We start from the raw sequence: 25,747 nt of genomic DNA on the forward strand, positions 1-25,747 counted from the left end.
TTACGAACTTCTATTGTAACGGGTATCAATTAAGCGGTTAGGATCCAAGATAACCGTTTTTTTTTGCACATCCCTATTGTTATGCGTGTTTTTAGTTGACAATGGTCGCGGAGCAATGGAATGTTTATTTCTCCAAATCTCTTCATCAGGGGAAAAGCAGTACCTCGTCAATCATCTTAATGTGTAAAAAATACGTTTGCAAAAAAATATATAGTTTCAAATATGTGATGTGGTCGTCGAGAAACGGACAGGTTAATGTTACAGCTCCTTTCTTTCCAACCTAACTCTCTGCTGTTAACGGTCAACCAAACCTGATGGGGAGAGGGGCGGAGTATTGATGCTGAATGATGGCTGGTTTCTCCAATAGAAGTCGCGGTTGCCCTTAGCGACGGTGCCGAAACACTAAACGCCGCCACTAAGTGGCGGATGCGTCCGCTATCAGGTTAGGGTCCGCGTTTTGCCCCGCCCCCCCTTTCCTTCTCGCAGTGTAGCAATCCTGGAAGTTTTTTGCGGTGTGGAGAAAGAAGTCTCCAAAGTTGAGACCGAGGAGCCATTTGGAGTGATCCCCAGGGGAATGGGCATCCATTTATGGCACGGATTCAAAGTAATGTGTAGAAGCAGTGCAAATGTATTTAATGCGCGTTGGATTTGGGAATAAGATGCCTCGGTATGTAAAGGATTGGAAAAATGCAGTCCATTGTTGTCTAATTAATTATTTGTCGTGTGTCCTGTTTCATTCAACATTGTGCGGTTGTTTAGTTTTGTATTTTATGTTGTGCCACGCAAGAGGAAAATCCTCATCATTTTGAGGGGGGTGGGATTTTATCTGGCGTTTTATTCTGGGTGTGATATCTGAGTCCTTATCTTTAGCGCCGAAACACAACGGCTAAAAATCAAACTGTAGGTAAATTTTATCGATCCGATAAAAAAGAAAGCTTTAAACCGCGCCCGACCTGCTGAAATCTAGGCAATCCATGTAGTCAAACAAGTGAGCCTTGTCTTGACCTTAGGTCCATCTCTTTCCAGATGTAGTTTGATTGCTTTTTGGTGTAAAACCTGTTCTGGGGTATCTATAAGAACCCAAAGTGCCCTACTGTACTGTTTTAGCTGTGCTTTGCCCCTCTTGATAAATAGATTCTGAATCTGGTAAATTGTAATGTTTTTAAAACCTAGTATGAATTGCAAATGTGATGGAGACGGTTGGGGTTTTAAATCTTTTAACTCGAGACACTATTTGGAATTCTTGATCGTTACTTGCTTGTTTACGGATATATAGTTGAGAATATGTGGAATTTTGAATTATGAATTTGGTGTGGATCATCACTTTTAAAAATTATACTTTAAAATGGAGCAAAGGTTCATTTACTATTGAAAATATTACAGAAGATTTTTTTTTAGTATGGTTGCTATAAAAGTTTCTGTTTTTGGGGACGTTTATTTTTATTAGAATAAGATTTAAATTGACAACATAAATCCAATTAATTTTCTATCAGTTCTATGGAAGTTTGTTATTTATTGTAGACATTTGCAATAATTGAAAATTAGCCATTTTCTACTAAGTTTGTGTTCTGTGGAAGTTCTTGCAGGTTGATAGGTAAATTGGCCATTATAAATTGTCACTAGTATAGGTAGGTGGTAGGGAAATATAGGGACAGGTGGGGATGTTTGGTAGGAATATGGGATTAGTGTAGGATTAGTATAAATGGGTGGTTGATGTTCGGCACAGACTCGGTGGGCCGAAGGGCCTGTTTCAGTGCTGTATCTCTAATCTAATCTAATCTTCTATACTATAGTATACTGTAAAAATGTTTTGTGGTGACAGAACACAACATTTTGTAAGTTCTTCACAATAAATGGAGTGTTTCTCTTTCTTCCTGCATTTTCTTTTACACAATGGTATTTATTTACAGTGAGCCTGCAAAAACTATCTTTTGGGAGAGAAAATGCTGTCAGATCAAAAAAGCTCTCTATGAATTAGAATTCCACCTGTCATGTATGCAAGGCCAAATGCTGAAAGTACAGTGTCTATAACAGGATAAATTGTTGCTGTATATTCCTGTTAACAGATCAGCACCAGCCCAGATGCATATCGTTTAAGAGCGCAAAGGTCAAAAATGGCTTAATATGAAATTTTCATGTTAACAAGAATGCCCTACTTGATTGTTTTGACAACTTTTCTGCAAAAGTCCTCCCAAATGAAATGAGAGACTTATATTATAAACTTGATGTGGGTGGAACTTCAGGTTCTAAGTTAAGTATTTGCTGTCTTTTCTAGCTATGGCTTATGTGGAACTTGTTTTGATATTATTCTATTCTTTTCCTTTCAGATGTTTTTATTGGTACAGCTTGCGTGAGCTAGAGTGGCATTTAAAGACATGGTTACAGTAAATATTTTCCTAAAACACTCAACTGACCGGTCAGTCCCTGGCCATTTCAGTTATCCTTCAAGTTTAATGTTGTGCTGTAGTAGGAATATAAACAATGCATAGACAAGCTGATCAAGTGAAACGTCGTTCATGCACTAATCCTTCCATTCGGATGAGGAATGTAGATATTGCTAGAGGAAGAACTGGATATGGATTCACTCTTTCTGGACAAGCTCCTTGTGTGCTTAGCTGCATTCTGAAAGGAAGCCCAGCACATTATGTTGGGCTTCGATCTGGCGATCGCATACTTAATGTTAATGATATTAATGTCTCTAAAGCCTCTCACGAAGATGTTGTGAAACTGATAGGACAATGTACAGGAGTACTACGGCTTGTCATTGCTGAGGGTCGTAGTCACTCTGATACAGGTTCTAGCGATGAAGAACTTTATTTCAATGAAGGCAAAGCAGCTTGGATAAACAGTAAGCCAAAGTCAAAAATACTGGGTCTAAACAGAGCTGAAAAGGTTGTTGCTGATGTACAGTCAGGTGGCATATTTAAAATGCTTTTTGACAATTCCAGTAATCCTACAAAATGTGTTAGGAATTATATACAGCAACAAAGACAAGTGACTGAAAAAGTCAGTGGATTTCCGACCAAACTTGGAAGTGCAAAAACAAGCCACAATTCACTTTCTGAAGAAGAAGTAATGAAGGTGTTGAATGATGACTCCGTCTTTGTCAATGGCCTTGAAAACCAAGATGGATTTGTCCTAGATGCGAGCATTTTGAATGTTGGCATGATAGTAGGCTACTTAGGTTCCATTGAATTGCCTTTAACGAGTTCAAATCTGGAAAATGATAGCTTACAGGCCATCCGTGGCTGCATGCGACGCTTGCGTGCTGAGCAAAAGATTCATTCCCTTGTCCTAATGAAGATAATGCATGACTGCATTAAGCTTTTCAATGACAAAAATATTGTTCTAGCTATGTACCCTGCAGAAAAGTTGGCCTTCAGTGCTGTGTGCCCGGATGACCGAAGATTCTTTGGATTGGTCACCATGCAGATGTCTGATGATCATAGCCTTGCTAATGAAAATGATGGTGGACTGAGGACTTCATGTCATGTCTTCATGGTAGATCCAGATCTCTGTCAGCATAAAATTCACCAGGGTATTGCTCGGCGGTTTAGTATTGAGTGCACGCCAGATCCAGATACCAGTGGCTGCTTGGAGTTTCCCCCTTCCTCTCAGCCTGTTCTTCAGTTTGTGTCTGTGTTGTACAAGGACATGGGGGAGTCATTTGAAAGCATGCGTGCAAGAGCTTTTCTTGATGGGGACTTATCTGATGGCCAGCAGAACAATAGTATTGGTAGTAACAGTGATAGTGGAATTGGATGCCATAGTCAGGAGGAAAAGAGTAGTAGAGTTTTAGTTGTTGATCTGGGTACCAGCTCAAACAAACATGGCCCCCATGGTGCCTGGGGTAATATACAAGGTAAAGGACAGATGCAAGGTACTTCGCAGTGGAATGGTTGTCGTCCGGACCTGGAAGGCAAATTTCATACACCTCGACTTTCAGAGTTGGCACAGAGTGACTGCTCTTTGCATAATGGTAACAGACACCTTGGTCCTCCTTCTCGGCTTGATGTTCCAGGAGCATCTCCATGGTCTGTGTTTACTTCAGCTAAGAAATCAGATATAATAAACAGTCCTCCTTGTGCAACTCCAAGATGGCTTCCCCTTCATATCCGTAAGGACTGGCAGTACTGTAGCAGCAGTGATCAGGAATCCTATGCAGAATCCACAGATGGACTGTCCAGTGTTAATTGTAGTACACTGAAGCAGGATCTTCCCCCTCCAATGAGCAAGATTCAGACCGAAAAGTATAGAGTTGGAAGTGGCTTAGGCCAGCCTTTTCGCATTGTAGCTCAAAAGAATGAACTGACAAGTAAATTGTTTGGGATGGAAAAAATGTTTGGGATGCAACAAAATAACAAGAAAAGCAAAGACAAAAAGGTAAGGGTGGGACACCAAAAAATGTATATGATTTGTTAGTGTACAATATGCTTTATCTTTTAGTATGATGTCTCTGGTAAGTTGTGAAAAGTGCACAGTAGAACTGATTTTTTTCCCCCTTTTTGCTTCGCAGAATTTGTTTTTAAGAATGCTGACATAGCATGTTTCAATTTTATCCTTTGTAGCTACCAAAATTGCCACATAATTGCAAGCATGGAACGGTCATTCATTCTGTTTGGGCTTCAGCTAGCTTATTGCATGTGCTTGTAATAATTCTAAACAACTCCACTACTCTTTACATGCTACAGAATACATCGACCTTACCTTAAAGTTGATTTATCTTCCCTTTGCAGTAAAAAGCGTTTACAAAGGCTTTAAGTCGCTGTGAAGTCGGCTGACGGAAGCAGGGTGTCCATGGTATGTGCGTACATACTGAAGATACTGCATCTGTAGTGCGGCAAAATCTTTACATGCACTACAGCCATTGTTGCAATACCTTTACTCCATGTTGACCAGGCATTTTAAAACATTGCCACGAAATGACATGGAGTTTAAATGAACTCTAATGCATTGTAAGAAACTGACGTATCCAATGCATGTAAATTATGTAATTGACAAATAGACATGGAAGGAATATAATGAAACATATCTATTGCCTCTTTTTTGTTCAGTCACTTTTTAAAGTAATGTGTTTCAGAACATGGTTTTATTCTTAGCTGAAGAGGTTAGTCCAGTCTGAAATTGTCAGTAGTGGAGATGAATTGGGTTCTCACATTTAAGTTATAAGTGAAGGTATTCCATTGTGGATGGAGTGGGGGGCGGGGGGAGCCAGGATTCTCAGTTTTGTTTCCAACATCCTCCTTAAAAACTATTTCAAGCTATAGCCATATTGCACTACTGGTCTGAGTGGTAGCCGCAGAGAGCTGTGGAAGCTGAGTCTTTGATAATATTCAAGGCTGAAATAATCAGATTCTTGAACAGTAGGGGAGTCCAGGGTTATGGGGAAGAGACAGGAAAATGGAGTTGAGGCCAAAATTAGATCAGCTGTGATTTTATTTAATGGTGGAGCAGGCTCGAGGGGCCCAATGACCTCCTCCTGCTCCTATTTCTTATGGTCTTATAAAGATTCCTGTTATATTGTTTGGTTATGAATTCCATTCTTGAGTTCACGTTTCAAAAGTACAGATAGCAACAGCTGGATTTTCAGAACATGTGAAGAAATGCTCTGCTAAAGTTTATAAAGCACCCATGAGTTCATCAGATCCCCTGAACATTTCTTGCACTTTGTCTAATATGGAGCTGGTTATGTTCAATTGCGAGCCGAAGGAGGTAAAATAGTCTTCCTGAGCGCGTCTCACTGTTTCAGTTAGTCAAAATGGGACTCCACAGCATTGCTGACACTTTTGTATAACTTAAAAGTGAAAAATAACAAAGCAAAAATGACAGGATAACTGTACGCTATTGTGTACTTAAATTCTTTTTCAACTGAATAATAGGATTTCTTTATAGTCTTGCCAAATAGGGGAAAACCTTGAACATGAACATCAGCTTTCTTCAGTTCACCTTGATCTTTTGTAAGACAGATTGTAATCACATCTAGTATTGCTAATTGTGCATTTTCCAGGTGAAGAGATATTTATCTAATAACATAATTGAAACACTAAATGAAGTGATTGTTAGTCCCAGTAGTTGTTCAGTAGTGTATAGAGGAAGGACATACTTTCCCTAGAGGGAGTGCAATGAAGGTTCACTAGACTGGTTCCTTGGGACCTATGAGGAGACATTGTGTAGACTAGGCCTACATTCCCTGGAGTTTGGAAGAGTGAGAGAGAATCTAATTGAAACCTATAAAATTCTTCAGGTGCTTGACAGGGTAGATGCTGAGAAAAGTATTCCCCTGGCTGGGGAATCTAGAACACAGGGTCGCAGTCTCAGAATAAGGGGTTGACCATTTAGCACTGAGATGAGGAGAAAGTTCTTCACTCAGAGGGCTGTGAATCTTTGGAATTATCTACCCCAGAGAGCTGTGGATGCTCAGTTGTTTAGTATATTCAAGACAGATATTGAAAGATTTTTGGGAATTACAGGATATAGAGATAGTGCGGGAAGGTGGAGTTGAGGTAGAATCTCAGTCATGATCTTATTGAATGGGGGAGCAGGCTCGAAGGACCAAATGTCTGACTCCAGCTCCTATTTCTTAATGTTCTTATCTTTGGAGTTGCAGGTGTAGAAATAATAGGTGGTGGTGGGAGAGGGAAATATCTTTGGAGCAGGAACTAAAAAGTGATTACTTATCCACATTAAATTTTTCTGATGTCCGCTCTTATTTCACAGCTAAACCAATTTCTTTCCAATTGAGACAGTTTCTTCGATAGCATCCGCGTATGAAATAAGAATGCAGAATCATGGAATTTCTGGACCAGTATCTGACAGAAATTTGGTTGAGTAAAAATTGATTGATTTGATATGCTTAGATACGTTAGACAAAGAAAAATGTTCCCGTTAACTGATGGTACAAGAACTAGGAGAAACAGATTGAAGGTTTTGGGCAAGAGATACAGGGGACTGCGAGGAAGACCCTTTATACACAGCAAGTGATAATGACCTGGAACTCGCTGCCCACGAGGGTGGTAGAAGCGGAGATGGTTATGCTTTTAAGAGGAAATTGGATGGGCACTTGAAGGAAATAAACTTGCAGAGCTACGGGGATCAAGCGGGGGAGTGGGACTGACTGGATTGCTCCACGCAGAGCCGGCATGGACTCCAATGGGCTGAATGGCCTCCTATGCCATAAATGACTCTGTGATAATAAAGACTAATATATTTCCAGGTTTGTAGCATTTGTTTCTAGGATTTCGGCAAAGTATAATAATGGGTATAATTTTTTTCACCATTTTCCCAGGAAATGATTTGGAAGAAGAGCGACTTATATTGCTGAGTTTTAAAAGTACTGTGAATTCTCGTCAAGCTTAAAACAAAGAGGTTGGTCGTTATCTTAAATGGAAATTGTTTTCCCCAGACACTAACCAATAAAGGGTTTGTTAGTGGGTCTGACAAAGTGGAAAACACCTTTTGCCTACTGTGTTAGACAGGGATTTCCAGGAAAGGGTTTTCTGTCAAACACGGGGTAAAAAGATAGAAAAGACAGACACCTAAAAGGTAATCTAGTTTTTGCAACAGAGTAAATGATGAGTTAATAATTCCCAGTAGGGACAAGATTACAAGGAGCGAAGGTGCTCCCCTAGACTGTAGAACGGAATGGAGAGGAGCTACTCTGTAAGTGGACTATCTAAACTAGGGCAGCAGAGCATATTCACTATTTTTATATAATTGCATGGATACGTTTTACTGATTCTACTAATTAGCTCTGATCATAACTGTTGCTCTGGACCCTCATCATGCTGTAGAATAAATCCGCTTAATGATTTTAACTGAGTTTCGCTACTAGAAAGATTGAAGAAATATACAAGCAGAAGACATGGATGTACAGTTTAGATTGCATGGGGCTCTGTTGTTAGACCCTCATGTCACACTATTGTACAAGTATTAATACTTGTATGGTTTGAGTCAACTCCTATAAATGATGCTTAGACTGCCTGTAGCAGTAATTGATGTTACCAAAGCCGAGAAGGTGTCTATGGCAGAACTGAATCTTTAACTTTCAGCAAGCGAAAAACTTCATATTTGAACTGTGAAGAACTCCTTCTGTACGATAACTGTAGGTAATGACAACTATATATTTTATCCTTCCAAACATGATTTTTGTCTGGAGTATTTTGTGTAAATAATACCAGATTCAAGTACTGGTTGCAGATCTGTAATTGGTTGTGGGAAGATTTTGACTTGAGTATTGCCAAGAGGTGAATTGCAACCTGCTGAAGTATTTAATGTTTCATTTGTTTTCCTGATGAGACATTAAACCGAGGCCTTGTCTGCACTCAGGTGGACGCAAAAGCTCCCACGGCACGATTTCGAAGAAGAGCAGTGGAGTTATCCCCCTTGTCCTGGCCAATATTTATCCTCCAATCAATAACACAAACAGATTATCTGGTCATTATTGCATTATTCTTTGTGGGAGCTTGCTGTGCACAAATTGGTTGCCATGCTTCCTAAATTACAACAGTGACTACATTTCAAAAGTTCACTTTGAGCCATCGTGTCTGCATCGGCTGAAAAGACTAGCTGCTCAATCTAATCCCACCTTCCAGCATCTGGTCCCTAGCCTTGCAGGTTACAGCACTTCAGGTACCTTTTAATTGAGTTGAGGGTTTCTGCCTCCGACACCAATTGGGGCAATGAATTCTAGATACCCACCCTCTGGCTGAAAAAGTTTTCCCTCATGTCCCCTCTGTTCCTTCTACCAATCACCTTAAGTACCAATATGGTATCTTGTAATCTAGTTAAGATTTTCTATAGGGCTTGTTTGCCTTTATTCTGTTCAATAATGATTTGATGCACCAACAATAATTTTGTGACAGGAATCTGTTTTACGTGTTACTGACATTTTAATAAGTTACACTTTTATTTGGAGGATGGTTTGATGTCTTATGAATGAATGCTGAGTAAATGCTTTTGGAAGTCTTTTTTTGGCTTTTAGGATGTGCTTTTATTGAATCATAGAATGTGACAGCACAGTAATAGACCATTTGACGCATCAAGTCTGTTGTTTTTATTTTCTTGACCCAGCTAGTCATCTCCTGCATTCTTCCCCTGAATCCTTTTAACATTTCTATTTCTGAGCAATTTTCTAAAAGTCCTTCAAAAACAGGTGATAAGAGGATTCTACATTTTAAAGCGAAAGCCAGCTAATCATTTTGGGATTACCTTCAAGTTGTGTCCTCTTATTACTGTCATAATCTGCCATAAACTTGAAGACCTCTGTCAGATCACTCTTAAATTTCTCTGCTGTAATGTGGGGAATAATAGCTCTAACCTCTCAAGTCTCTCTTCATAACTGTAGACATTGTTAGCAGTTAAGATCATGCAAACGCTTGAACTGGGTATTGTCTTGGACTCAAGGTCATAACTTCCATGAATCAGGTTGTGGTGCTTCATTAAAATTATGCATTTAGATGTGTTCTATATTAATGTATGTTCAAATGGCAGAAATGAGAACTGATTTGGGAAACCATGGTCAGGGAACAGGAATTAGAACTATTAATAAACTATCTGAACTAGTGCATGAGTACTGAAATCAAATTAAACTCATAACTGCCCTAATTTAATCATAGCTGAGGCCTTGGCAGCTGTTATCCTTGAAAAACCTGTGATAAATGGTGCATAATTTTCTGGGTATCTTAATATAACTGTTTAATCATTATTTAATAAATTATAGTTTAGGAACATAATGTTTTTTCATCGAGATTGTATTTATCCTACAAAAGTTTGCTGATAGTTCAATTATGTATAAATTAATCTTTTTTTGCACTTTTCAAGATCCTTTGAAAACTTGATCTTCATTTTCATGGTAATGTTTAGCCTTTAATTTTGCATTTGGGAGAATTTCTCTCATCAGGATAAGTGCCATTAACCAAGCAAGTGTCTGCTGATTCCTGTTGAGTTCATTTCTGAAGATTGCTACGCGGTGAATTCGGACAAAAGCATGTCTTAGAGTTTCAGATGAGCCTAAATTATTCATCCATTGTGCCTAATTAACTAGGTCTATGGGCTCGCACTGCACAGATGGATAATGTGCGTCTGTAATTAATGCCAATGTTTGAAACTGAAACTTAATTGCATTAGATGCATGGTAAAAATATGATGTTAAATGGCCAAGGATACTACTTTTAGAAGCAGTCAAATGAAGCTTGGATATGTTTTATATTCATTCATGGGATGTGGGCGTTGCTTGCTAGGCCAGCATTTATTGCTCATCCCTAATAGATGTTATGCTTACCATAAACACTTATGACAAGAATAGTAACCATAGAGTTTGTTGCAGTGGGAGCCTTTGTGATCTCATTAGCTTCCCATCAGGATATAGCTTATAATTAGATCATCACTTTTAGTAACTAGGACACACTGCTGCCACTGTGCGTCGGTGGTGGTGGGAGTGAATGTTTGTGGATGGGGTGCCAATCAAGTGGGCTGCTTTGTCCTGGATGGTGTCGAGCTTCTTGAGTGTTGTTGGAGCTTCACTCATCCAGGCAAGTGGAGAGTATTCCATCACACTCCTGACTTGTGCCTTGCTGATGGTGGACAGCCTTTGGGGAGTCAGGAGGTGAGTTACTCGTCACAGAATTCCTATCCTCTGACCTGCTCTTGTAGCCACGGTATTTATATGTTGACTCCAATTCAGTTTCTGGTCAATGGTAGCCCCCAGGATGTTGATAGTGGGGGATTCAGGATCGTAATGGGGAGATGGTTAGATTCTCTTTTGTTGGAGATAGTCATTGCCTGGCGCTTGTGTGGCGCGAATGTTATTTGCCACTTATCAGCGCAAGCCTGCATATTGTCCAGGTCTTGCTGCATTTCTACATGGACTGCTTCAGTATCTGAGGAGTCACAAATGGCTCTGAATATTGTGCAATCATCAGCGAAGATCCTGACTTCTGACCTTATGAAGGAAGGTTATTGATGAAGCAGCTGAAGATAATTGGGCCTAGGACACCACCCTGAGGAACTCCTGCAGTGATGTCCTGGAGTTGAGATGATTGACCTCCCAGGTTTGTCCATGTTTGAGCCAAGGCTGTAATGAGGTCAGGAGCTGAGTGGCTCTGGCGGAACCCAAACTGAGCAGGTTATTGCTAAGCAAGTGCCGCTTGATAGGTCAATGACACCTCAATCACTTTACTGTTGATCGAGCGTAGACTGATAGAGCGGTAATTGGCCAGGTTGGACTTGTCCTGCTTTTTGTGGACAGGACATAGCTGACAATTTTCCACATTGCAGGGTAGTGGAACAGTTTGGCTAGAGATGCAGCAAGTTCTGGAGCACAGGTCTTCAGTACTATTGCTGGAATATTGTCAGGGCCCATAGCCTTTGCAGTATCCAGTGCCTTCAGTCATTTCTTGATATCACATGGAGTGAATCGAATTGGCTTGAAGTCTGGCATCTGTGATGCTGGGGACCTCAGGAGGAGGCCGAGATGGATCATCCACTCGGCACTTGTTGCAAATGCTTCAGCCTTGTCTTTTGCACTGATGTGCTGGACTCCCCCATCATTGAGGATGGGAATATTTGTGGAACCACCTCCTCCAGTTAATTTAATTGTCCACCACCATTCACGACTGGATGTGGCAGGACTGCAGAGCTTAGATCTCATCTGTTGGTTGTGGAATCACTTAGCTCTGTCTATCGCATGCTGCTTACGCGGTTTGACACGCAAGTAGTCCTGTGTTGTAGCTTCACCAGGTTGACACCTCATTTTGAGGTATACCTGGTGCTGCTCCTGGCATTCCCTTCTGCACTCTTCATTGATCCAGGGTTGATCCCTCACCTTGATGGTAACGGTAGAGTGTGGATATGCAGGGCCATGAGGTGACATACAGACTGTGGTTGAGTACAATTCTGCTGCTGCTGATGGCCTGCAGCACCTCATAGATGCCCAGTTTTACATTGCTAGATCTGTTCGGAATCTATCCCATTTAGCACAGTGGTAGTGCCACACAACGCGATGGAGAGTATCCTCAATGTGAAGACGTGACTTTGTCTCCACAAGGACTGTGTGGCTGTCACAGACAGATGCATCTGTGACAGGCAGATCAGTGAGTATGTTTTTTCCCTCTTTTTGGTTCCCTCGCCTACTGCCACAGACGCAGTCTAGTAGCTATGTCCTATGTCAGTAATGGTACTGCTGAGCAACTCTTGGTGATGGACATTTAAGTCCCCCACCCAGAGTACATTCTGTGCCCTTGCCACCCTCAGTGCTTCCTCCAAGTGGTGTTCACTCCTACAGAAAGCCGAGAGAAGTATAGAAGGTGGAGGGGTGAAATCAAAAAGGAAATGAGGAAAGCAAAGAGAGGGCATGAAAGAATATTGGAAAGCAAAATCAAGGTGAAGCCAAAGATGTTTTATCAATACGTTAAGAGTAAGAGGATAACCAAGGAGAGAGTAGGGCCCATAAAAGAACAAAAAGGTAACCTATGTGCAGGAGTGAAAGATATTCTTAATGAATACTTTGCGTCTGTCTTCACAAAAGAGGGGGACAATTCAGATATTGTAGTTAAAGAGGGAGAGTGTGAAGTATTGGATGTGATAAACATAGGGAGAGAGGAAGTATTAATGGGATTAGAATCCTTGAAAGTTGTTAAATCACAGGGCCAGATGAAATGTATCCTAGGCTGTTAAAAGAAGCAAGAGAGGAAATAGCAGAAGGTCTGACCATCATTTTCCAGTCCTCTAATAAAATAAAATCAAAATACTGCGGATGCTGGAAATCTGAAACAAAAACAAGAAATGCTGGAATCACTCAGCAGGTCTGGCAGCATCTGTGGAAAGAGAAGCAGAGTTAACTCTGCTTCTCTTTCCACAGATGCTGCCAGACCTGCTGAGTGATTCCAGCATTTCTTGTTTTTATTTTCCAGTCCTCACTGGATACAGGTGTGGTGCCGGAGGATTGGAGAATTGCTAACCTTGTACCTCTGTTTAAAAAGGGAGCGAAGGATAGACTGAATAATTTCAGGCCAGTCAGTCTAACCTCAGTAGTGGGCAAACTATTAGTTTATCCTGTCTCGCAAAATAGATTCTGTCACTTGGGCACAGGTTAATCAAGGATAGTCAGCATGGATTTGTTAAGGGAAGATCTTGTTTGACAACTTGATCGTTTTTCTTTTGAAGTAGTAACAAGGAAAGGATTCGAGTACAGGAGCAGGGATGTCTTGCTGCAATTATACAGGGCCTTGGTGAGGCCACACCTGAAATATTGTCTGCAGTTTTGGTCTCCTTATTTGAGGAGGGATGTTCTTACTATAGAGGGAGTGCAGCGAAGGTTTACCAGACTGATTCCTGGGATGGCGGGACTGACGAATGAGGAGAGATTGAGTCGGTTAGGATTATATTCGCTGGAGTTCCGAAGAGTGAGGGGGGATCTCATAGAAACCTACAAAATTCTAACAGGACTTGACAGGGTAGATGCAGGAAGGATGTTCCTGATGGTGGGGGAGTCCAGAACCATGGGTCATAGTCTAAGGATACGGGGTAAACCTTTCAGGACTGAGATGAGGAGAAATTTCTTCACCTAGAGAGTGGTGAGCCTGTGGAATTCGCTACCACAGAAAGCAGTTGAGGCCATAGCATTGTATGCTTTCAAGAAGGAGTTGGATATAGCTCTTGGGTTTAAAGGGATCAAAGGATATGGGGCGAAAGTGGGAACAGGTTACTGAGTTGGATGATCAACCATGATCATAATGAATGGTGGAGCAGGCGTGAAGGGCCGAATGGCCTACTGCTGCTCCTATTTTCTATGTTTTTATGTTTCTTTGAAGGTAGTGCAGTTGATGTGGTCTACATGGATTTTAGCAAGGGTTTTGACAAGGTCCCACATGGCAGACTGGTTAAAAAATAAAATCCCATGGGATCCAAGGAAATGCAGCAAAGTGGATACAAAATTGGCTCAGTGGCAGAAAACAAAGGGTAATTGTTGACTGGTGTTTTTACAACTGAAGTGCTGTTTCCAGTGGCGTTCTACAAGGCTCAGTTTTGTGTTGTATATTAACGATTTGGACGTAAATGTAGTGGGGCATGATCAAGAAGTTTGCAGACAACACAAAATTGGCTATATGGTCGATAGTGAGAAGGGTAACTGAAGGCTGCAGGAAGATATTGATGGCCTGGTCAGATGGGCAGAAAAGTGGCAAATGGAATTCAACCTGGAGAAGTGTGAGGTGATGCATATGGGGAGGTCAAATAAGGAAAGAGAATAAACTATTAATGGGAAAATACTGAGAAGTGTAGAGGAAATGAGGGACCTTGGAGTGAATGTCCACAGATCCCTGAAGGTAGCAGGACAGGTTGATAAGGTGGTTAAGAAGGCATATGGAATCCTTTCCTTTATTAACCAAGGTATAGAATACAGGAGCAGGGAGGGTATGCTGGAACTGTGGTTAGGCCACAACTTGAGTACTGTGTGCAGTTCCGGTCACCTCATTACAGAAAGGATGTAATTGCACTAGAGAGGGTACAGAGGTGATTTACGAGGATGTTGCCAGGAATGGAAAAATGCACCTCTGAGGAACGAATGAATAGTCTGGGGTTGTTCTCCTTGGAACAGAGAAGGCTGAGGGGAGATCTGATTGAAATGTACAAAGTTTTGAGGGGCCTGGATAGAGTGGAGGTAAAGGGTCTATTCACCTTAGCAGGGAGGTCAGTGATGACGGGGCATAGATTTAAAGTGATTGGTAGAAAAATTAGAGGGGAGATGAGGAAAAGCATTTTCACCCAGAGGGTGGTGGTGCTCTGGAACTCACTGCCTGAAAGGGTAGTTGAGGCAGAGACCCTCAACTCATTCTAAAGGAGTGTGGATGTGCCCCTCAAGTGCCGTAAGCTGCAGGCCTACAGACCAACTGTTGGAAGGTGGGATTAGAATAGGTGGATCGTTTTTCGGCCGCACAGACACGCTGGGTCATGTGGCCTCTTTCTATGATGTTCTATGATTCAACATGGAGGAGTACTGATTCATCAGCTGATGGGGGAGCGTGAGGGGGGAGGAGGGGATGCAGTAGGTTGTAATCAGTAGGAGATCTCTTTGCCCATTTTTGACCTGATGCCATAAGACTTTATGGGGTCCGGTGTTGATGTTGTGGACTCACAGGGTAACTCCCTCCCAACTGTATTCCACTGTGCTGCCACCTCTGCTGGGTCTGTCCTGCCGGTCGGACAGGATATACCCAGGGATCGTGATGGTGGTGTCTGACACAATGTGAGGTGTGATTTGGAGAGTATGACGATGTCAGGCTGTTGCTTGACTAGTCTGTGGGACAGCTCTCCCAACTTTGGCACAAGCCCCCAGATGTTAGTAAGGAGGACTTTGCAGGTCAGGTTAGCCATTGTCATTTCCGGTGCCTAGGTCAATGCCGGGTGGTCTGTCTGGTTTCATTCCTTATCGATTTTGTCGGGGTTTGATAAACTGAGTGGCTTGCCCAGCATTCAGAGGGCATTTAAGAATCAACCACATTGTTGTGGGTCTGGAGTCACATGTAGGATAGCAGATTTTCTTCCCTCAAGGAACCAGCTGGGTTTTTATGACAATTGACAATGGTTTCATGGTCATCATTAGACTAGCTTTTAATTCTAGATTTATTTATTAATTAACTGAATTTAAATTTTCCAGCTGCCATGGTGGGATTTGAACTCATACCTCCAAAGCATTAGTCCAGGCCTCTAGATTACTATTCCAGTAACATTACCACTATGCTACCGTCCCCCCCCCCTAGAGTAGCCATTCAAAAATTCTAGATTTGAATCGGCTTATTGAGTCAAAAAGCCTTTTTAAGATCTTCTCGTTCCATTTGATTAGATGCTAATAACAAAGTAATTGATCAACAATAAGAGATCTAACAGTCACAGGCTCACCGAAAAGATCTGCTAGTTACAGGCTTCCAACAGATCAAATGTACAGGTCTTAACAGGATGCACATTCTATTTTTATCGTACAGTATTTCCTAAAGGAAAAGCAGCACAAACAGCAAGGGAATAAAAATCACTACAAGTTGGCACTGTCGACCTTTGCAGACTTCTATTTATTGCTTGCTGTTGATGTCATGCAGCAAGGGAGGCTGGCGATAATTCCAGCAAATGAAAAAAGTTAGCTAGGTTCTCCAGTGACTCCCCAGGCTTCCTTAAAAATAGCTAATAAACATTTTGCAATACAGCATTTATTTTTTTTCAACAAAGACCAGATGTAACGTAGTGCAGAAATATGTATTGAAAGCAATACTGAAAGCAACACACCAACACAAAGGGGAACAAAAACTTTCAAATTCAAAGAAGATGGACTTATTTTGCAGACTTTGCTCAATTTATTTAATTTCTTTTTATGTGATGCAGCAGCAAAGAGGCAGATCGCAGCTTCACAAAGTTATTAAAAAAAAGTCTTCTGATTACTCCTGTGGCAGATGACTTACAGCAACTTTATTTAGCTTGCGAGATGTCTGCTCTCTTCCAATACCCTCCATCGTAGTTTCCGGTTTCCTGGCCCTAACCGCCTCCTTTCCATTATGGGTGTCCAGTCCTTCTACACCTCCAATCCTCACCAGTGCGGCCTGTAGGCCGTCAATCCTTCCTTTGAATGGAGGCCCACCCAATCTGCTTACACTACCACCCTCCTCTGTACTTGTTCTTGCATTAAACAGCTTCTCCTTTTACTCCACTCACTTCCTTCAGGTGTTGCTGTGGGAACCCATATGGGTCCTAGCTATGCCTGCCTTCTCGTGGGATTATGTGGAACATTCTTTGTCCCAGTCCTACTCTGGCCACCTCCCTCTCCTCTTTTTCCAGTACATTAATGACTGAATCAGTGCTGATTCCTGCGCTCGTCCTGAGCTGAAAAATTGAATCAACTTTGCTTCCAGTTTCCATCCCTTCTACATCTTTACATGATGTGTCCCTGGCTCTTCTCTTCCTCAACTTGCCTAGTTTAATTTCTGGGGTAGGCTGTCAACCAATATGTAAAATAGACCCACTGACTTCCACAGTTACCTCGATTGTGCTTCTTCCCAGCCTGTTTCCTGTAAAGGTAGTTTGTTCATCCCATTTCTTCTGTTCTGATAGCGACACCTTACACACCAGTGCTTCCGATATGTCTTCCTTTTCTCTCAACGGATTCCCCTCCACTGTTAACAGAGCCCTCGACCAAGTTTGCTCCATTTTCTGCACTTCAGTCTTCATCCCTTCCCCTCCTTCCCAGATAGGGTATCCTTTGTCCTCACCTTCTGGCCCACTAGCCTCTGCATTCAGTTAATCATCCTCCACCATTTCTGCTACCTCCAGCGCGATAGCATGACCAAACAAATTCCCCCCACCCCCCTCACCCCCTTTTCAGCATTCTGAAAGGATCATTCCCTACACGACACACTGGTCCACTCTTCACTCATTCCCAACACCCCCTCATTCCCATCCTGGCACCTTTCCGCGCAAGCGCAGAAGATTGCAGCACATTCCCTTCCCTTTCACCTCATCCCATCCAGGTGAAACTGTGATTTACTTGTACTTCTTTCAATTTAGTATACTGTATTTGCTGCTCATGATGTGATCTCATCTAAATTGAAAAGACCAAATGCAGTTCGGTTGATAAATTTGCTGAACACATCCGTTCAGCCTGCAAGTGTGACACTGAGCTTCTGATCACCTGCCATTTGAATTCCCCATCTCACTCTGATCTTTCTGTCCTCTGTCTCCCACACTGTTCCAATGATGCTTAATGGAAATTTGAGTTAGGCACTTTACACATTTCCCTTCTCAATATTGGGTTCAATAATTTCAGATCATAACCACTGCTCACATTTTTTCAGACAGCAGGTGCTGGTGCTGGTTCTGCTATTCTCATTTACAGCTCCTCAAGAACCATCTTTTGTTTCTTTATTTGTCCCATTATCATTCCCCTTTTGCTTTGCACCATCATCCCTTTTATCATTTAATTTCTCCTGCTTTCCACCCTATCACAGACCTCCTTTGTTCTTTCCTCCTCTCCCTTACCGGCCTCTGTGCTTGCTTAAAAGATGTTGCAACTTGAAACATTGGGCCGGATTTCATGGTCAGCAGTGAAGCAAGGGCTCTTGCCACTGACCACGAAGTAAGTGTCTCTGTGAGATCCAGCAGTTGGTTGCAGTCAGTTTTAGAAGGGTAATGACGCCAAACTCTGACAGTTCGCTGTTGACTGCCTCCTCCCACCCCTCCACCCTGCAAATCCAGCCCATTAATTGTTTCTTTCTCCACAGATACTGCCTGACCTGCTGAGTATTTCTGACATTTTCTGTTTCTGTACCCTACGACTGTGTTTTTTTTAATATCCAGTCTTCACAGTTAGGCAACAAAATTCAAATGTCTACAGTTATGATGGTAGGGAGGGAGAGAGTGATGCCTGAAGATAGACTGCCCATGTTGAGATCATTGGCCACAAACCAGTCAGAAACTTGGCCACATGCTCAAAATCTAAATTTCTGCTTGGTTTTATTTATAAACTCTTGGCAGTCTCCATTTAAAAAAAACATTGGATTTAACAAGCCCATATAGATTGGAATAATTTTAGGGTAAAGGGAAAGGAGGGTGAAGAATTTCTGGATTATGTTTAGGAGAACTTCCTTGATCAGTATGTTCGTGGCCCAACTAGAAAGGAGGCATTGCTGGATCTGGTGCTGGGAAATGAAGTGGGTCAAGTGGACCAAGTGACTGTCGGGGAGCTCTTGGGTAAGAATGATCATCGTCTCAAAAGGTTTAGACTCGTAATGCAGAAAAGCAAGGTATGCTATAAGGTAGAATTAGAATAGATTGGAAGAGACTAATTTCAATGCGATGAGAAGGGATCTAGCTAGGATAAAATGGAATCAAAGACTGATAGGAAATATTGTAACGGAACAACTTTAAGGAAGAGATGCTTCAGGTACAGGCCAGGCACATTTCCACAAGGGCGAAAGGTAGGGGAACCAAAAACGGGTTGCTAAAGGAAGAGGTGGGAGTGGAGATAGCGGAAGGGCTTGCCATAATCTGGGGAGGTGCCAGAGGACTGGAGAGTAGCAAATGTGACACCCTCCAAGAAAGGGTGTAAGGACAGTCCTAGCAACTGCAGACCAGTTAGTTTAACATCTGTGGTGGATACGGTTTTAGAAGCATTAATAGGAAAATATCAACAGGCACTTGGATAGCCAGTACGGATTTGTTTAAGGCAGATCATGCTTGACTAATCTAATTGAATATTTTGGTGAGGTAACGTAGAAGGTTGATGAAGGGAAAGCAGTGGAGGTTATCTACATGGATTTTAAGAAAATGTTTGATAAAGTACACCATAAAAGGCTGGTTAACAAAGTTGAGGCTCATAGAACAGGAGGGTCATGGTCCAATTCGATAAAAAATTGGATGAAGGACAGAAAACAGCGAATTGTGGTAAATGGTTATTTTCCAAACTGGAGGATGGTAGACACTGGCGTTCCCCAAGGGTCAGTGCTAGGACCCCTGCTATTTTGCTATGTATAAATGATCTGGATCTTGGAATACAGAGTTGAAATTCAAAATGTTATGATGATACAAAACTTGGAGGAGTTGCAAACAGTGAGGATGATATGAACTGCCTGCAACGGGACAGAGATCGGCTAGCAGAATGGGCAGAAATGCGGCAGATGGAATTTAATACACACAAGTGTGAGACAATGCATTTTGGCAAAAGGGGTAGGGTGAGGCAATATAGACCTAATAGTACAGTTCTGAAGGGTGCTCAGTTTTAGAGGGACCTGGGGGTACATGTGCATTGATCTTTGAAGATGGCAGGACATATTGAGAGAGTTGTTAGCAAATGGGCTTCATAAATAGAGGCATAGAGTCGAAATGCAGGGACATTATGCTGAACCTTCAAAGAGCTCTGGTTAGGCTCCAACAAGAGTACTGCATCCAGTTTTCGGCACCACACTTCAGGAAGGATGTGAGGGTCCTTGAGAGGGTGCTGAGGACATTTACCAGAATAGTTCCAGGGATGAGGAATTTTGGTTACAAGGTTATGTTGGAAAAGCTGGGTTTGTTCTGCCTGTAGTAAAGGATGGTAGACACTGGCATTCCCCAAGGGTCAGTGCTGGGACCCCTGCTTTTTTGCTATGTATAAATGATCTGGATCTTGGAATACAGAGTTGAAGTTCAAAATTTTATGATGATACAATACAATCACACACAGCTTCCACAGTGCAGACTGCAACACCGACCACTCCCTGGTGTGCAGCAAGGTTAGCCTCAAACCAAAGAAGCTGCATCACTCCAAGCAGAAGGGCCGCACGTGCATCAACACGAGCAGAATTTCTCATCCACAGCTGTTACGTAAGTTTCTAAATTCACTTGAAAAAGCCCTTCAAAACACTCCCACAGGGGATGCAGAGACCAATTGGGCCCACATCAGAGATTCCATCTATGACTCAGCAATGACCACCTATGGCAAACGTGTGAAGCCGAATGCAGACTGGTTTCAATCTCAGATTGAAGAGCTGGAACCTGTCATAGCCGCTAAACGCATTGCACTGCTGAACTACAAGAAAGCCCCCAGCGGGTTAACATCGTAGCACTTAAAGCAGCCAGAAGTGCTGCACAAAGAACAGCCAGGCGCTGCGCAAATGACTACTGGCAACACCTATGCAGTCATATTCAGCTGGTCTCTGACACCGGAAATATCAGAGGAATGTATGATGGCATTAAGAGAGCTTTTGGGCCAACCATCAAGAAGATTGTCCCCCTCAAATTTAAATCAGGGGACACAATCACTGACCAATGCAAGCAAATGGACCGCTGGGTGGAACACTACCTAGAACTGTACTCCAGGGAAAATGTGTCACTGAGACCGCCCTCAATGCAGCCCAGTCTCTGCCAGTCATGGATGAGCTGGACGTACAGCCAACAAAATCGGAACTCAGTGATGCCATTGATTCTCTAGCCAGCGGAAAAGCCCCAGGGAAGGACGGCATTACCCCTGAAATCATCAAGAGTGCCAAGCCTGCTATACTTTCAGCACTGCACGAACTGCTTTGACTGTGCTGGGACGAGGGAGCAGTACCACAGGACATGCGCGATGCCAATATCATCACCCTCTATAAGAACAAGGGTGACCGCGGTGACTGCAACAACTACCGTGGAATATCCCTGCTCAGCATAGTGGGGAAAGTCTTCGCTCGAGTCGCTTTAAACAGGCTGCAGAAGCTGGCTGAGTGTGTCTACCCTGAGGCACAGTGTGGCTTTTGAGCAGAGAGATCCACCATTGACATGCTGTTCTCCCTTCGCCAGCTACAGTAGAAATGCCGTGAACAACAGATGCCCCTCTACGTTGCTTTCATTGATCTCACCAAAGCCTTTGACCTCGTCAGCAGACGTGGTCTCTTCAGACTACGAGAAAAGATTGGATGCCCACCAAAGCTACTAAGTATCATCAGCTCATTCCATGACGATATGAAAGGCACAATTCAGCATAGCGGCACCTCATCAGACCCCTTTCCTATCCTGAGTGGCGTGAAACAGGGCTGTGTTCTCGCACCTACACTGTTAGGGATCTTCTTCTCCCTGCTGCTCTCACATGCGTTCAAGTTTTCAGAAGAAGGAATTTTCCTCCACACAAGATCAGGTGGCAGGTTGTTCAACCTTGCCCGTCTAAGAGCGAAGACCAAAGTACGGAAAGTCCTCATCAGGGAACTCCTCTTTGCTGACAATACTGCATTAACATCTCACACTGAAGAGTGTCTGCAGAGACTCATCGACAGGATTGCTGCTGCCTGCACTGAATTTGGCCGAACCATCAGCCTCAAGAAAACGAACATCATGGGACAGGACGTCAGAAATGCCCCATCTGTAAATATCGGCGACCACACTCTGGAAGTGGTTCAAGAGTTCATCTACCCAGGCTCAACTATCACCAGTGACCTGTCTCTCGATGCAGAATTCAACAAGCGAATCGGAAAGGCTTCCTCTGCTATGTCCAGACTGGTCAAGAGAGTGTGGGAAAATGGTGCACTGACACAGAACACAAAAGTCCGAGTGTATCAAGCCTGTGTCCTCAGTACCTTGCTGTATGGCAGCGAGGCCTGGACAATGTATGTCAGCCAAGAGCAACGTCTCAATTCATTCCATCTTCGCTGCCTCCAGAGAATCCTTGGCATCAGGTGGCAGGACCGTATCTCCAACACAGAAGTCCTCGAGGTAGCCAACATCCCCAGCATATACACCCTACTAAGCCAGCGGCCCCTGAAATGGCTTGGCCATGTGAGCCGCATGGAAGATGTCAGGATCCCCAAGGACACATTGTACAGCGAGCTCGCCACTGGTATCAGACCCACCGGCCGTCCATGTCTCCGCTTTAAAGACGTCTGCAAATGTGACATGAAGTCCTTTGACATTGATCACAAGCCTTGGGAGTCAGTTGCCAGTGATTGCCAGAGCTTGCGGGCAGCCATAAAGGTGGGGCTAAAGCGTGGCGAGTCGAAGAGACTTAGCATTTGGCAGGAAAAAAGACAGAAGCGCAAGGAGAGAGCCAACTGTGTAACAGCCCTGACAACCAATTTTATCTGCAGCACCTGTGGAAGAGTCTGTCACTCTAGAATTGGCCTTTATAGCCACTCCAGGCGCTGCTTCACAAACCACTGACCACCTCCAGGCGCTTACCCATTGTCTCTCGAGACAAGGAGGCCAAAGATAGTAAAGGAGATTGAGGGAAGATTTAATTGAGGTGTATAAGATTATGACAGGCTTAGATAAGTTTGACAAGGAAAAACTGTTGCCATTAAATGATGGTACAAGGACTAGGGGATACAGATTGAAAGCTTTGGGCAAGACGTGCAAGGGGAATGTGAGGAAGAGCTTTTCTACGCAGCGAGTTGTAATGACCTAGAACTCGCTGCCCACGAGGGTGGTGTAAGTTGAGACAATCAATGATTTCAAAAGGATATTGGATGGGCACGAAGGAAAATAAACTTGCAAGGCTATGGGGATTGAGCAGGGGATGGGATTGACTGGATTGCTCCGCAGAGAACTGGCATTGTCTCGAAGAGCCAAATAGCCTCCTTCTATGCTGTACATAACTCTATGCCTCTATGTTTTAAAGGTTATTCCACTGTTTCACTAGCATGTTTGAACCTGCTGAACCCTCTACCTATTAACAAGGATTTTTATCAAGTAATAATAGAGAATTATGTAATCTTGGAATTACGTCCGGTGCTACGTGCTAGTAAATATAGGAATAGGAGGATGGAGCAGATGAATGCATGGCTGAGGCGATGGTGCAGGAGGTACGACTTTAGTTTCCTGGATCACTGGGTCTGTTTCTGGCAAAGGTGGGACCTGTACAAGTTGGACGGGTTGCACCTGAACTGGAACGGGACCAACATCCTTGCTGGGAGGTTTGCTGGTGCCCTTGGGAGGGTGGGGGGGGGGGGGGAGGGTGGTGTGGTTTAAACTAATTTGGCAGGGGGATGGGATACAGAGTGGAGGTACAGTAGGGGGTGATGCACAGTCAAATATAAAAGAGAAACTGAGTCTGCCTGGAAGACTAAATGCTAGTTAGGCCACAGCTGGAATACTGTGTACAGTTCTGGGCACCACACTATAGGAAGGATGTGATTGCACTGGAGAGGATGCAGAGGAGATTCACCAGGATGTTGCCTGGGCTGGAGCATTTCAGCTGTGAAGACAGACTGAAAAGGCTAGGGTTGTTTTCCTTGGAGCAGAGAAGGCTGAGGGGGGATATGATTGAGGTGTACAAAATTATGAGGGGCATTGATAGGTTAGATAGGAAGAAACTTTTTCCCTTAGCAGAGGGGTCAATAACCAGGGAGCATAGATTTAAGATAAGGGGCAGGAGGTTTAGAGGGGATTTGAGGAAAAAGATTTTCTCTCAGAGGGTGGTTGGAATCTGTAACGCACTTCCTGAAGAGGTGGTAGAGGCAGGGACCTTCACAACATTTAAGAAGTATCTAGATGAGCACTTGAAATGCCATAGCATACAAGGTTACGGGCCAAGTGCTGGAAAATGGGATTAGAATAGGTGGGTGCTTGATGGCCGGCACAGACACGATGGGCCGAAGGACCTGTTTCTGTGCTGTATAACTCTATGACTCTAATTAGCTCTAGCCATAGGCTCCATGAGATGAATACATATTTTGCTACAAGGCTTGTAGCCTTATACATTGTCAGGCTGACTTAATTTTGAATGGCATTCTCGTCTGTTAAAATGCAAAATCCAGTTTTCCCAGGAGTTAGGTTTAATATTCTTTTAAGGAAGTCAAATGTAGTTGTAAATGTAAATGAATTGCAATAGTCAGGATATAGTTGTAAAGTAGAAAATCCTATATGTGACTTTTAATACTTCTAAATGTAGCTTTTAAAGAATTGGGACTCTTGCATATACCATCCAAATGAGCAAATCTTTGGGTTCCAAATGTAATCAGTGTGAGGATTTTAAGACAATTGAACCATAGAAATTTCAGCTCAGAAGGAGGTTATTTGGCCCATCAAACCTATGTTAGTCTATCTCCAGAAAAGGGTATATATATCTATATATCAGCCAATATTCACTCACTATAACAAAAACAAGAAATGCTGGATTCACTCAGCAGGTCTGGCAGCATCTGTGGAAAGAGAAGCAGAGTTAACGTTTCGGGTCACTGACCCGAAACGTTAACTCTGCTTCTCTTTCCACAGATGCTGCCAGACCTGCTGAGTGAATCCAGCATTTCTTGTTTTTGTTTCAGATTTCCAGCATCCGCAGTATTTTGCTTTTATTCACTCACTATAAGCCCGCTGACTTGCACAGCTATCTTGGCTACACTTCCGCAGACCCTGCTTCCTGTAAGACTCTCTTCCATTCTCTGTCTCCGTCGCATCTGTTTGGGCGATGCAGTTTTCCACATGAATGATTTTGATCTGTCTTCCTTTTTCCTGAACCGAGGATTCCGCCCTCCCCCCACCACCTTCCTGACTTGTGATTGACAGGGCCCTCAACTGTGTTCGTTCTGTTTCATGCAATTCTGCTGTCACCCCTTCCCCAGCCTTCTCACCCTCCCAGGCCCCAAAAACTCCTTAGATGCTGCCAGACTTGCTGAGTATTTCCAGTCCTTTCTGCTTTTATCCCAAGCACTCCTTTCAAGTGAAACAGCAATTTTCTTGTAGTACTTTCAATTTAGGATACTGTATTCGCTGCTCACAATGTGGTCTCCTCTACACAGACTGGGTGGCCGCTTGGCGGAACCTCCATTCAGCCCACAAGCATGACCCCAAGCTTCCAGGTGCCTGTCATTTTAATTCTCCACCTTGCTCCCACTCTGACCTTTCTGTCCTTGGCCTGCTACAGTTCCACTGAAGCTCAACGCAAACTCGTTCAACAGACTGAGCACTTAACAGCCTTCTGGACTCGACATTGAGTTCAACGTTTTAGATCATAACCTCTGTCCCCATTTTGTTCTCTACTCCTTGGCTGGTTTGTTTTTTTATTTTCAGTTCTTTCTTATTTCCTTTACTTTGTGTTTAATGGCATGTGTTCTGCCTCCTCTAGACACATCATATTTCTTTACTTGTCCCATTACCACTCCCTTTGACCTTGCACCTTGCAACCTTTTATCATTTAATTTCTCTTGCCCTCCACCCTATCACACACCTTCCCTTTTGTTCTTCCCACCCTCTTCTCTTTCACTTGCTCAAAACCTATTATATTTCTAACATTTCCCAGGTCTGATAAACCTGAAATGTTAACTCTGTT

At 42.9% G+C, this 25,747-nt stretch overlaps 1 protein-coding gene across 4 annotated transcripts in view; it reads left to right on the plus strand.

Moving 5' to 3' along the window:
* Positions 1-495: 495 nt before the first annotated feature.
* Positions 496-25,747, plus strand: part of rgs12b (regulator of G protein signaling 12b) — a 341,690-nt gene continuing 316,438 nt past the window's right edge. For 3 of the 4 annotated variants that reach the window (XM_068029252.1, XM_068029254.1, XM_068029255.1), the window contains exons 1-2: positions 496-667; positions 2,328-4,383. In XM_068029252.1, coding sequence (XP_067885353.1) covers positions 2,482-4,383 — 1,902 coding nt within the window. In that variant the 5' untranslated portion in view covers positions 496-667; positions 2,328-2,481. The remainder of the gene's footprint in view (positions 668-2,327; positions 4,384-25,747) is intronic. The other variant, XM_068029253.1, reaches the window with a different exon arrangement.

The sequence above is a fragment of the Heterodontus francisci genome, chromosome 4 (genome assembly GCF_036365525.1).
Source record: "Heterodontus francisci isolate sHetFra1 chromosome 4, sHetFra1.hap1, whole genome shotgun sequence".
In the NCBI taxonomy this organism is placed as follows: domain Eukaryota; kingdom Metazoa; phylum Chordata; class Chondrichthyes; order Heterodontiformes; family Heterodontidae; genus Heterodontus; species Heterodontus francisci.